This window comes from Naegleria gruberi (assembly GCF_000004985.1).
Source record: "Naegleria gruberi genomic scaffold NAEGRscaffold_16, whole genome shotgun sequence".
In the NCBI taxonomy this organism is placed as follows: Eukaryota; Heterolobosea; class Eutetramitea; order Acrasida; family Naegleriidae; genus Naegleria; species Naegleria gruberi.
Genome location: NW_003163311.1, coordinates 206417 through 219933, shown reverse-complemented (window position 1 = coordinate 219933; position 13517 = coordinate 206417). Strand labels below are relative to the sequence as shown.

Genomic DNA, 13517 nt, shown 5'->3' with positions numbered 1-13517 from the left:
TTTTAATGAAATAAAAAATGAAGAGACTTTTCTCAATTGCCACAGTGCCATCATCATTTAGAAAGAACAATGTTGTTGCTTCCCTTGTTGCTGTTGAATCACAACAAGTACGATTCGTGAGAAGTGTTGCTAATACCGATGTTATTATTAAAAAGGATTTTAAATTTTTAGTGGAAGGAGAAGTAGTTAAAGTAAAGGCTGGATATATGAGAAATTTCCTGTATCCAAACAAAATTGCTATCTATGCTACTGAATCTAATTTGAAGGAATTGAATGATAGTTTATCACCAGAAATGAAGATTGCCATTCAAGAAAAGAAGAGATTATTGTTAAAGCAAAAGGAACAAGATAAGTCTCTGGTCAGAGCTTCCGAAGACGAAGAAGGTGAACAAGAAGAAGGAGAAGAAATAATCGAAGAAGAAGAAGTTTCCGAACAAACAGAAGAAACACCAAAGGAAAAGTAAATTAGTAACCATGCTACTGCTATATGAATATATCATGCTACACTCCCCTTTTTGCTTTTCACACGAACAAGTCTCTAGTTTTCCATTCTTACATCATCATTCCCTCTCTCTCACAATTTAAACACTCGTATCAATTGGTTATTTCCAACAACAACAATAGGATTTAAACTCACATAAAAATTAAAAAATTATTATTTAAATATTTCCTTTAATATTTAATTTGAATTTAATTGAATTTATTCGGAATATTAAATAATTAAATGTATTAAAAGTATTATTCATACAATAAAACATGTAACCTAATCTAAAGGATGCGTGCGTATTAATAGCAAAGGCAATCCACGACTCGTAACGAACTAAAAATCAAAAAATTGTTGCAGCTTCCATCTCACCGTCGAAGTTCTTTGCCCTATAAATGGCCAATTCATAATTATTGAAAATCTCAAAAAAAAAATCAAACAAATCTCTCAACACTGTGTTGTAGATCCTCAAGCAAATTATATCTATTCAAAAAGAAGAAGAAAATGAATTGGACTCGTATTATTGTCAAAACCCGTGAAATGGTTGCATCAATCATGTCCAAGTATGATGCATCTCATGATTTTAATCATGTGGAAAGAGTTGTCAATTTAGCCAAACACATTGCTAAATGTGAAAATGTAATTGATGAAGATAAATTACAAGTTATTGAATTGGCTGCCTATTTGCATGATGTTCACGATCATAAATATGTTGAAAAATCCGATACTGCATTGACACCAAAGAGAGCCATCGAAGAACATTTATCATCACTCGAAGTTCCAAATCAATTAATTGAAAGAGTTCAATTTGTTGTTGATAATATTTCATTCTCAAAGGAAGTTAAACGATTGAAGGAGAATACAGTATTGGACATTAATGAATTACCAATTGAATTGAAGGTTGTTCAAGATAGTGATCGATTGGATGCCATTGGAGCTGTTGGAGTTGCTCGTTGTCTTGTTTTTAGTGGATCTAAGGGAAGAGCAATTTATCTCAATGAACCTACAAGTCAATTCAAATCACCTTCTGAAATGGTTGATTGGAAAATTACGGAAACACCAAAACCAACTGTTTCTACCACTGACGATTCTGCCATTCAACATTTCTATGATAAATTATTCCACTTGGAGTCAATGATGAAAACAGAAACTGGAAAGAAATTGGCAAAGAAGAGAGTTGATCATATGAGAGTTTTTGTTGAGGATTTATATGATGAAATTTATTTTGAAGCATTGGAAAGTAATCTTCATTAAAAGTTTCGTCTAATATCTACCATTCATGTTAATTCTTTTCTCCATCACTAAAGAAATCATCAATTTATGGAGTAACATTTCTAATAACAAGTCCAGACCTAAGCTTGGTCAAATTTTGTAATGACATTATTTTTCCAGTCTTCCTCTTTGATTACAATAGTAAAAAAAAATAGCAAAACATCTCTCTCTTGTTGGATCCTCTCACATCTTCATCTCTCAAAAGATTTCTCTCTTTGTATTGCTATTAATAACTGTATATATATTATTATTTATTAATTTATTGAAAATGTCTTCTTTCTCACTTGAAAAGAGTTTCAAATTGGAAGCACCAACATTGGGAAATACATTCCTTGAAGATCAAGCCTTGTTGGAAATTCTCGATCGTTACATATTTTCTCTGGATAAGAAGAATAACACAATCCGAGATGATATTATGAAGGATTTGACTGCTTTTGGTGATAAAGTTTCATCAACTATTTGGAAATGGTCTGATTTGGCTGAGAGAAATGAACCAAAATTAATTCATTATGATGCTTGGCATAACAGAGTTGACAGAATTGAGATGCATTCTTCTTGGAAGGAATTGTATGATACTAGTGCAAGAGAAGGACTTATTGCTTTGGGATACGAGCGTGACAGGTTTCGTCAATTTGCTAGAGTTTATCAATTTGCCAAATTGTATTTGTATGATCCAAGTTGTGCTGTTCAGACTTGTCCTCTTTCTATGGGTGATGGAGCTTCTAAATTATTGGAAACTGTTCTCAATTCTGAAAGAAAGAAAACTAATTTAACTGATGCTGAAAAGAAGAGAGAACAATTAATGATTGAGTGTAGACAACATTTAACATCAAGAGATCCTGAACAATTCTGGACTAGTAATCAGTGGATGACAGAAAAGAGTGGTGGATCTGATGTTTCTGGATGTGAAACTATTGCCACTCAAGTTAAAGATTTCGATTATCTTCTCAATGGTTTCAAGTGGTTTGGTAGTTCTGACTCTGCAATGGCTCTTTTGCTTGCTAAAATCAAAGATGAAAAGACTGGAAAAGTTGATGATAAGGTTTCTCTATTCCTCTTAAAGACCAAAGATGAAACTGGACAAAATTGGAATGGCCTCTTGTTCCACAAATTCAAGAACAAGTTGGGAACCAAGGCCATGCCAACATCTGAAATTGAACTCAAAAATGCAAAGGCCACTCTTATCAGTCCTCGTGGACAAGGTGTTAAATTCATTGCAACCATGATTAATGTAACTAGAATTTACAACTCAATTTGTGCTGTTGCCAAAATGAGAAGAGCTGTAAATATTGCTCAAGATTTTGCATCAAAAAGAATTGTAAATAAGGGACAAATCTTGGCACACAATACTCTCCATTTGAGATGGCTCTCAAAGATGGTAGCAGAAACTACTGGTAGTTTGCATTTTGTTATGGATTGTGTCAGAATACTTGGTAAGGAGGAATGTGGAATTGCCAATCAAAATGAAAGGCAAATTCTCAGATTGTGTATTCCAATCATTAAATTGTACACTGGTAAGAAATCTCTCCAAGTTGTGAGTGAAGGATTGGAAATGTTGGGAGGTGTTGGCTATACTGAAGACTCTGGAATGCCTCGTTTATTAAGAGATGCTCAAGTTTTGAGTATTTGGGAAGGAACAACAAATATTCTCTCATTGGATGTATTGAGAGTTTTGTTACATCCTGAATCTGGTCAAGATACTTTGAAGAGTTGGGTTGACCGTGCTGTTAGTGTTGCTAATTCACCTTCATCTTCCAATGTATCTCACATTTCAAAGGGAATTACCAAGGCAGTTCACGATGTTGTCGACTATCTCAAAACCAACCAAAAGAATCAAGCTGTATTGACAACCTTTGCAAGAGATTTGGCCTTCACAATTGCTCACATTCAAGTTGCCGTTCTCCTTTTGGAACATTGCATGTCAAAGAATTCAAACAGAAATGTTTCAATTCTCAAGATTTTCGTTGAAGATCACCCACTCAATCTTCTCCCTTCGAAGGAAAAGATTGAACTCATCAAGCAAATCAATGCCACTGATTATCTCATTGGTAACGAAAGTGATGGTTACAAAACTCCAGCAGAAAAGAGAAGTAAATTATAAATCATTTCTTATTAACTTTTAACTTGATATTGAATACAATTTCATTCTCTTCCTCAGTTCTATCCACTTGAAGATTGTACTTTTTCTTATCTTTTCCAATCTTACTCGATGAATAGCTTGAACTATCTGATCTTGTCAAGACAAGACCCAATTCTTCCAAAACTTCACCTGAAATCAATGAATTCTCCAAATTTCTTCCTAGATTAAGATAATTGAAACTCTGTTGTGATTCTGGAGTGGAATTTCCACTCATCACAGAACTAGTCGTTGTTTGAATTGAAACATTATTATTTACATTATTTGATGAGGAATCATTCTCACCAGAGGAGGAATTATTCACGATGTTATTACTATTATCTACTGCTGCTGCTACTATATTGGTTGTTACTGATGAATTATCAATATTTGTTGAGGTTGAGGTTGAGGTTGAGGAGGGTGGTTTTTGAGCTTTGATAATTTTTCTTGCTTTTGTATAACATGCTTTACAACATGAATTTCCAACAAGTGCTAAAATTCATTTTTTTCACACATTACAACGGCATTACAAAAAAACAATATTAAAAACAAGTAAGCCATCCACAAAATTCACAACAATAACATACCTTCATTCTTTGAAAATGTTTTCATCACATCCACATTACAATCTCTTACCCAATATCGTTTCGTAATGCCACGATCACACAATGAACATTTTAGGGGCACTCCATTTGAAGAAGTTGTATTATTATGAGCATTGGAAGAAGAATTCATTATTAAAGAAGCAGATGAAGATGATGATGCACTTTGAGTTGCATTTTGGGAATTTGGATTATTTAAATTGTTGTTCATCATTAACTTGTTGGTCTTTTTAATGGGTACATAAAAATCGTGATAATAATTATCCTGCTGTTGTGTTTGTTGTTGCTGTTGTTGGGTATTGATGATAGGTGTGGCATGTATTGGTGATTGTTGTTGTTGATGATGGTGATGATGAATTAAGGTAGTAGTTGAAGTATTGGTTTGATCAAAATTTGAAAGATTGTTATTACTGTGGCTATTGTTCATGACATGCAAATTTGGTTTCGAATTGTTTCTAATCATGGAGTTTGATGGTACATGTTGTGTCGGTGGTGGTGATTGATAAGAAACGAGACTTCCTGCTGATGGTGATACTGAAATCTTGTTGGAATCACCAAAAGGATGTAATTGATTATTATTCGAAAGTTGATTATTTTGGTTGGATGGTATCATGTACTGTGAATGCTGATGATCCTCAACATAAAGGTGTTGATTAAAGTGTTGTGAATGTGAAACTTGTGAGGAGATAAATGGTGTTGGAGGAGATGTTGAGTTTCGAATAGTTGATGATGAAGAATTTACAACATGATTAATTGATGGAAGTCTTTCTTTCTGCATGTTGTTGTTAGCATGGATCGTTGTTATTGCTAAAGATGAGGGAAATGGAGAATTTGATTGTAAATTGGAATAGATTGGTTTCGAATAGTAAACATTCTCATTGGATTGGAAAGGAGTATTATGTATGGAAGGTAGGATGGAAGAATGTTCATCAATTCCATTAGCAGAATAGTTATGAGATGCAATCATGGTAGGATGATTAGAATTAGCACCAACTGATGAAGTAATTATATTTCGTATACTTGTTGAATTATTATTCGAAAGTTTGTGCCGTTCAACATGGTACGAATTTGGTATTTCGGCTGATATTGAAAGAGGATTCAAAGGAGTATTTCCACTACTACTACTTTCATTAGTAAAGTGATAATTATTAGAATTATTCGAAACACTTTCAGTTGGTTTGTTCATTCTTTGAATTGCATAAACATTAAACTGTTTCTCACTCTTTCTCACTGCTGTCTCACTTTAAACATGTAGTAGTGTTCACTTGTTTTTTTAAAGTAAACTAAACCAGACGAAAAAGTGAAGAAACACCACAAGCTGGTTTTTTTCTAATTGGTTCCAGAGGCCTTTCGTCGTAACAGGACAAATTGAAAGGGTTTAAAGTTGAATACTTATGGGTATTTGTTGATATAAGCGTGTTGAGACCCTAGGGTAATTGACATGATGCTTGAATTATTCGAAACAGTTTCACTGACAAACCAAAACAAAGCAAAACGCGCTGGTTTAAATCTATAAATGCGACATGGGCTGTTAAGATTTAAATGGTTGGGATTAAGAGAGAGAGAATTGAAATAGTTTCGTATATAATCTACCTATAGCATTTAGTTAATAGATCGTAGGCTAATTGTCATCCATGCAATCCAATTACTTGGATTGTTTGATTATTGAATGCAAACAAACTGAAAGATAAAACACACTTTCCAAAAACTGAAATTCACACAACTTTCTAATAATCAGTTCACAACCAAAACCAAACCATAAAAAACGATAATCCTTCCGCTTGAATGAAGATTATTGAATTCAGTTGTATAAATATCAATTTCTATTTTTTAGGCTCTTTGCTCCATGAGATGTTTCTCATCTTTTATTCGAAATGCAGTAAAATTTGGTAATGTTAAACAATTGTTCCGAAATAGATAAACACAAATTCTTTCCTTATTATCTTGCCATGAAGTTTCTGACACAACTAAGCAAGCAACAGAGTTGCATTTCTGAATTTATTCCTCCTATTAAGGTTCATTGACTCCGATATTGCCTTTTTTATAGTTTGTAGTCTTTTATGGTTTGATACCCACAAAATGGTGTTGAGGATCTGTGCACTATTTTTTTAAAGAGAGTCGCCATACGTAGATCACACTATTGTAATGGAATGTATGAAAATTACAATGGTTTACAGGAAGTTACTTGAACAGTAGTGAGCTAAAAACTAACTGTAAGCTTTTAGAAAAAAGAACAAGCAGTACTTGGAATTACTTGAGTTGTGCTTCAGCAGTCAACCACAATGGTACAAAAGCGAGAAAAAATGAGAGCAAAAAAGGAATGCCAGCGGTGGGGTTCGAACCCACGAACCCATTCGGGATAAGATCTTAAGTCTTACGCATTTGACCACTCTGCTACGCGGGCTGGTGATTAATATTCAAACATATTAGTTTTGAATAGTCACACAGGGAACAGCTTCTTGCCAATAACTCCATTTTCCCGATTCGATCACCAAAACAAAAAAAATAATGAAAAGACAACAACACAATTCAATCAAAGCAACAACACCAGAGAAAAAACCAAAACTCCCACCACACAATCCATCATCATTGAAGGACAAAATTACAACCACTATTATTCTAGATGTGAATATTTCCTCCAAAATTCTCCTCACCAAACTAAGACTCACTCAGCACAAGGTCAACCAAAAGAAAATTATAAAGCAAGTGGAGAAAATAATTTCAGATATGAATGAGGAGGAGGAAGTAAAGAATTATATTGCAAAGAAAGGTATTGATTTAGTTCAGTGGAGAAGCTTTTTTGTGGATGATGTTTTTCAAGCTGTGCACATGTATGAAGCGTATCATGCAGTTTACCTTGGTCAGTTGTTTGGCTTGTGGGATTATGTGCCATATGTCAAAATGATGCTTGAGGAGGAGAAAATTAAAGAATCTGTAGATTATGCTCCATTGCTTTATGCATCTAAAAAATTAAGGAATAATAAGGAGGTTGTAAAGCATGCTGTCGAACATTACCATAAATCATTTTGCTATGCTTCCAAAAATTTGAAAACTGACAGGGAATTCATGATGGAAATTGTAAAATGTGCAGGAACTTGTATCAAACATGCTGCAGAAGAATTAAAACAAGATAGAGAGCTAGTATTGGAAGCTGTGAAAAATAATGGAAAGGCAATCAAATACGTAGATCAACAATTAAAAAACGATAGAGAAATAGTTTTAGCTGCAGTTTCTCAAAATGGAAAAGTTTATTCAATATTGGAAGAAGAGCTACAACAAGATAGAGAAATAGCCATAGCTGCAGTATCACAAAATTGGAAAGTATTATCAGATGGAGATGTCCCAAAGGAATTACTAAAGGATAGAGAATTAATTTTGGCAGCTGTCAAACAAAATGGACAAGCATTTTACTATGCTGATTATTCACTCCAAGAAGATATGGAAATAGTTCTTGTTGCTGTTTCAATAGATGGAAGATCTATTGAATTTGCTGCTCAGGAATTAAAACATGACAGACAAGTAGTTTTGACAGCTGTTAAGCAAAATGGTATGATGATTCAAAAAATTGCAGATCATTTCAAAAAAGATAGAGAAATTGCAATGGCAGCGGTCAAACAAAATGGTGATGCACTCGAATTTCTTGATGAGTTTCTCAATAACAAGGATTTCCTATTGGAAGCTGTTGCTCATGAAGGTGATTTACTATTTTTTGCATCTGAAACGTTCAGGAATGATAGAGACCTAGTTATGGCTGCTGTGAAAAATGATGGTGAAGCAATTCGTTTTGCCTCTCAGGAATTGAAATTAGATAGTGAAATTGCTTTGGAAGCTGTAAAACAAAACAGAGAAGCACTTAGATTTGTACCTGAGGAATTACAAGAAATCATCTCCAAAAACTTGTAAAATTGCATTAGTTAAATTTATTTAAATTCAGGTAAGAGAAGATTCATCATGTTTTGATTCTTGTTCATTTTTGACCAACTAGCCACTGTACGAATTGTATACGATTGTTCCTACACAACAGTGAATAGGAAAGTGGAATGGGTATGATGTCAAAGTTGTTGAAATTCATCTATTACGCTGACCATTATTTTCGTATGTAGCATGGATAAATAACAAATGGTTAATAGGATAAAGGGAGAGCCCAATAAACATTTTAATTTGGTATTTTCACATTTTCCGTTGTACGTAGGACTGTTAATAACTAAGTAATAAACGATTCAAACATTCATTGAAAAATAGGTTCTTTTCATAATAGGTAATTGACCAGAATAATTTAATTGCTTCTTTGGAAAGAGCCACAATTCGCAACTTAATTACATTGTAAACTGATTCGCTACATTGTTTATTTAATAACCATGTCTTCTGAAAGGGAATCGTTGATTCTTTCCTTTATCTTGATCACTTTCAGTTTTGATAAAGTATGTGATGGCAAGAAGTGGATAGGTTGGTGTAAGATTGTTGATGATTTTCATTAGATTTTCAATATCTGGATTGACTGGAATTAATTTAAGAAGAGCGACTGCTAGAATTAATTCATCTTGAGAGTATTGACTATGGTTTTGGAGAATATGAGAAACAGCTTGGGTGGTGCTGTCAGAGTGTTCATTTGTGAGAATGAAAAGACTGGAATTGTGACATAAAGTTGTCAAACCAGCAATTTTCAAATCTGGCATGTCAACAAATAAATTAGCGACTCTCTTGATACTGTTTTCGATAATCGAATCCTTATTTGACCAATTTGTAATACTGGAAACAAGGCAGGCGTGTGAAATTCTTTCTTCCAATGTTTTAGTCAATCCAATCCAATCCAAGATTAACTGTTGAATATCGTTCAAGGTTTCTTCTGAAATGGTTGAATAAGTTCCAGTTATTGTTGTTGCAATTTGCTTTGCCAAATATTGTAATCTTGTAGAAATTGGTCTATCAAATTCTAGATTAAGTGTCTTGAGTTTGTCATCTGTGAACAGTGGTTTTACAATCTTTTCCAATAACAGTTCGCTCACTTGCTTTGTGTTTTCCAATAATTGAGTTGTAATAGTAGCAATAGCAATATCAGTAACGGAAGTGTCCTTAGAAGCACCGAATAAAAGCAAGGCATCAATGAGATAGGAATTGAAAAGAGACATTGCATCAAATGAATTACTAAAAGCTCTCATATCAAGACTAAGAACTGCTTGAGAGATACGGTGCCATACTTTTGATTGAGAATTACCAGAATCCTTATGTTGCAATGCTTGCAAACTCAATGTGAAAAAGTCTTGAGCTATTTTCTCATTCAAAGTTGGAACATACAATGCCAGCTCTTCCACAACGGCTTGATATTCATGAGTGGCAGCATCCTTGAACAATCTTTCAAGTTTTGCATAGAGATCATATTCTTTTGCTTTGGAAATGATTTTTTTGGCTGTTTGAACAATTGCAACTTGAACATCCTTATGAAGTTTCAAATCCCAAAGATGTAACAAAAAGTCAGCAATTTCATTGACGAGAGGATGGTTACCAGAAAATTCTGCATGTTGCTTGAAAAAGCAAATGAAAACCTTTTGAATTGAAATTGTGAAATTCTCCTTTGGTCCTGAACTAAACTTTCCTTTTAAAATTTCAATAAATTTCCTTACGAATCCTGGTTCATGTTTTGATAATCTGTTCAGAGCCGAGTAGAAATACATTACATTTTCAGAGGTAATATTTTCGAGAATCCAATCTAAATGTTCAAGTGGATGTTGAGAATTAGTTCTCACAAGTTTGGCCAAAGATTTAACAGCAGCATCTTCTACATTCAATTCAATAGCACGAGGTTGTCTTGGTACACTTCTTGGTGCACTCATTCTACCTCCTCCTCTGCCTCTGCCTCTGCCTCTTCCTCTACCCATGGTTGGAACCACATTCTCCAAGGAAATGTTAGAGAGAATCTTCTCATCAATGAATTGAACCAAGTCATCCAACATTGGTCTTTCATAGAGAAGCTTTGGAAGGATTAGTAGAGTTTGTTTCCTCTCTGAAAACTCTGAATACCTAGAACAGTAGAAATTACTAATTTCTCCAGTTCTACAAACCTTAAACAGATAATCCTTGTAATAGGTAGAGAAGGATTGTAACAATTGTTTAGGAGCAAATGTTTCGAGATGGAGAGAACTCAATACTTCAGGTTTCCATACAAGTGGAGATTGACTACTCAATGACAAGTTCAACTCTTCAAATTCGAGAACGTGATCTGGTAAGAATTTGGAGACAAGTTCTGGATCTGGAATATTTCTCTTATCTAAGAGTGCTCTCTGTACAACAGATAATTGAAATGAAAGAGGATACTTGTCAAGAATGACTTTAACTCTCTTGGAAATATTCTTTGGATCCGATTTGAGATAAACCTCAACAAGTCCTTTGAGAAGCTTTGGAGGAATATTAGAAGTGGTTTCAGGGATTACATTCTCAATGTAATTAGCAACAAACTCGTTGATATAATCATATTTAACTGGATTTTCAATTGACTCGAATAAGAAACTAATCAATTCATATGAGCCATTTCTTGCCATTTCCTCCAAAGTTGGCTTGAAATGATTCATCAACTCTTGGTGAACTTCCTTTCTGAAACTAACTGCTCTAGACGAAGAATTCGAAGTCTTCTCCATTGAAATAATAATTCTCTTCAAAATTTCTACATTAGTCATATTTTGAGAAATAAGAGCCTGATAAATTGAAGAAGCAGAGTACGAGTTTACCTTGCTTAAAATATTGAGAATTAGTTCAGAATGATCTTTGAAATGAATGCCCAAAAAGCTATCGATTGAGTTGTCTCTATTATATTGATTGAATAATCTGGATTGAACCTCTGTATCGTTTTTCATTCTGGTTTCAATAAATTCTAAAGTTTCTCTCACTTGCTTTCCAGACATGAGCGAACACAAGAGTAAATCTCTCAAAACACAAGCTCTTACTTCACCAACTGGATTCGAGCATGCATTTTTGAATTGGTTTCTTTGATCATTATCATCCAAATTGAAAAAGTATTTCCAATAAATACTCTCCTCAGAAGAATTTTTGAAAACCTCTTTCTTTCTCAATTGATATATTCTTTCAGCAACTGCAGATGCAATATCCCATGGTAGAATATTCAAAATCATTGGTATTTGATCTGTTTGGCAATTATTGACAATCCAATTAATGAATTTTTCCTTATTCAAACCAAGTGAATACATATTTTCGAATAGAACATTTCTATTGGCATAATGCTTTGCTTTGTTAAAGAGTAGAATCCCAATAAAGTGTTTGGCATGGGTTGATCTAGAATATCCAAAACTTTCAATAATTGCAAACAATATTTTGGCTAATTGTTTGATAGTTAGTCTGTTAACCAATTGACGTGCATGAATGAGGGAAGGATCTTTGGTGAGTGAAATAATTTTTTCAGTCGTCTCTACAAAAGATGGATGAGTGTAAAATGTTGGAATGTACCAAAACTTGTTCAAATACAATTTCTGACACTTGTTTTCCAAGAATGGGTTGACCAAATACTTTGAAATCAATTCCCAGGCAAAGTTAGGAAACTGTTTGAGTAGAAACACTGGTAATTTTTGCGAGTTAAAGTATTGAGCTGCTTTCTGAGGATTGTTTCCACATATTTCTTCAATTCTATCTTTCAAAAAAGTACTCATTGCCTTTGTATGTTTTCTAAATAATGGACTGAACATCATGTCATTTAATTCTATTTTAAGATCTTTAAGAACCTTAACAATTAAAATGTCATTTTCTGGATTTGATTCTAAATGTCCCAAAGTACACATGCATTCTCTTGAAGGAGCCTTTCTTTCCAACAATGTACTCAACAATTGTGGAATCCACTTTGGTTTCGTCTTTCTGACACATCTTTCAATTCTAATTCTAACATGATCATTCAATTTATCATATTTCTCATTGAAAAATTTCATAAATTCATCTTGATCTTTCAAAATTCTTGTCAAATTCTTAACAATCAAATCAACAATCATAATAGGAGTATTTCTATCAGTAATTAATTGAATCAACTTTTCACTTCTCAATTCATAAACAATTGCCAAAATAACACCAATTCTATTCTCCCTAACTTGATCATCGGACTTGGATTCCAACAATTGATCAATCAATTGCCCAATCTCTTGTTCACCCATCTTCATCTCCTCCAACTTGCCATGCACCAATTCACTTGATTTTTTACCTCTCTTCCACAATAATAAATCAACATCTTGTGGAGTCATTCCCTGATCGTGCAAATTCTGCACATTCATCAAGCCATCCAAATGATGAATAAATTCCTCCTTTTGTTGCATTTTGAAGTGTTTTGAATTTTTTTTTAAAATTTAAAATCAAAGAATTATAATTTTTTACAAATAGTTGAAGAATCAATTTGGAGAAATAGTTTTCAATTATATTTGAACATATTTGTTGAACGAACATGAAGGAAAACAAATCTGTTGTAAAACTTTACAAAATTTTAAAAAAACACTAGTTCAATTTTTATTAGAAAGAAGAAGAAAGGCCTGTTGGTAAATATTTGGAAGAATGACCAAGTTCATCTCTTTATGCATTCATAAAATGTCAAAACCATTAGCTGTCAAATTTCATAAAAAAAAATGTTTAAACGAAAGTCGCTGTCATCGTCTTCTCAACCAATAACAATTCCAGAAAAACCAACATCACCTACAACACCATCACCAAACGAAAATGATGCCTATCGTAGATCCCAATCCGTTTCATCAATGTCAAATGCCAACACTGACAGCTCATCACAAGAATCAAATACAACAACAACAACAACAAAGCGAGGAACCCTCACCATTACCAGTAGTTCTGCACTATTAACTGAATTAAATAATAATTTAGCCAATGCTGCTAACATTTCGTCTAGTAATTCGTCCAACAACAATTCGTCCAATTCTTCCTCTTCTTCGAATAATACCCTAAAAGAAAGAAAGAAAAGTCTTTCATCATTGAAAAGTATGCTCACTCCAAAGAAATTATCTTCATCTTCCTCTAATATTTCTCATCAATTGAACAATGAACAACA

At 33.5% G+C, this 13517-nt stretch overlaps 6 protein-coding genes and 1 non-coding gene across 7 annotated transcripts; 4 read left to right on the top strand and 3 right to left on the bottom strand.

Annotated features, from left to right (window-relative positions):
• Positions 1-17: 17 nt before the first annotated feature.
• On the top strand, positions 18-464 carry NAEGRDRAFT_48021 (uncharacterized protein; the record flags this gene model as incomplete). The annotated part of the gene is made up of 1 exon (XM_002678823.1): positions 18-464. One exon carries the CDS (start codon positions 18-20, stop codon positions 462-464), a length of 447 nt encoding a protein of 148 aa, XP_002678869.1.
• A 524-nt stretch (positions 465-988) lies between these two features.
• NAEGRDRAFT_60501 (uncharacterized protein) lies at positions 989-1738 on the top strand (the record flags this gene model as incomplete). The annotated part of the gene is made up of 1 exon (XM_002678822.1): positions 989-1738. One exon carries the CDS (start codon positions 989-991, stop codon positions 1736-1738), a length of 750 nt encoding a protein of 249 aa, XP_002678868.1.
• A 286-nt stretch (positions 1739-2024) lies between these two features.
• NAEGRDRAFT_32635 (uncharacterized protein) lies at positions 2025-3857 on the top strand (the record flags this gene model as incomplete). The annotated part of the gene is made up of 2 exons (XM_002678821.1): positions 2025-2495; positions 2544-3857. 2 exons carry the CDS (start codon positions 2025-2027, stop codon positions 3855-3857), a joined length of 1785 nt encoding a protein of 594 aa, XP_002678867.1.
• Positions 3858-4442: 585 nt separating this feature from the next.
• Positions 4443-5660, bottom strand: NAEGRDRAFT_65946 (uncharacterized protein; the record flags this gene model as incomplete). The annotated part of the gene is made up of 1 exon (XM_002678694.1): positions 4443-5660. The coding sequence occupies one exon, from the start codon at positions 5658-5660 to the stop codon at positions 4443-4445; it is 1218 nt and encodes a 405-aa protein (XP_002678740.1).
• Positions 5661-6795: 1135 nt separating this feature from the next.
• NAEGRDRAFT_t229 lies at positions 6796-6878 on the bottom strand. The gene has a single exon. It is a non-coding gene; the product is annotated as a tRNA-Leu (tRNA).
• Positions 6879-6982: 104 nt separating this feature from the next.
• Positions 6983-8377, top strand: NAEGRDRAFT_48017 (uncharacterized protein; the record flags this gene model as incomplete). The annotated part of the gene is made up of 1 exon (XM_002678820.1): positions 6983-8377. One exon carries the CDS (start codon positions 6983-6985, stop codon positions 8375-8377), a length of 1395 nt encoding a protein of 464 aa, XP_002678866.1.
• A 446-nt stretch (positions 8378-8823) lies between these two features.
• NAEGRDRAFT_65944 (uncharacterized protein) lies at positions 8824-12780 on the bottom strand (the record flags this gene model as incomplete). The annotated part of the gene is made up of 1 exon (XM_002678693.1): positions 8824-12780. One exon carries the CDS (start codon positions 12778-12780, stop codon positions 8824-8826), a length of 3957 nt encoding a protein of 1318 aa, XP_002678739.1.
• Positions 12781-13517: the final 737 nt, after the last annotated feature.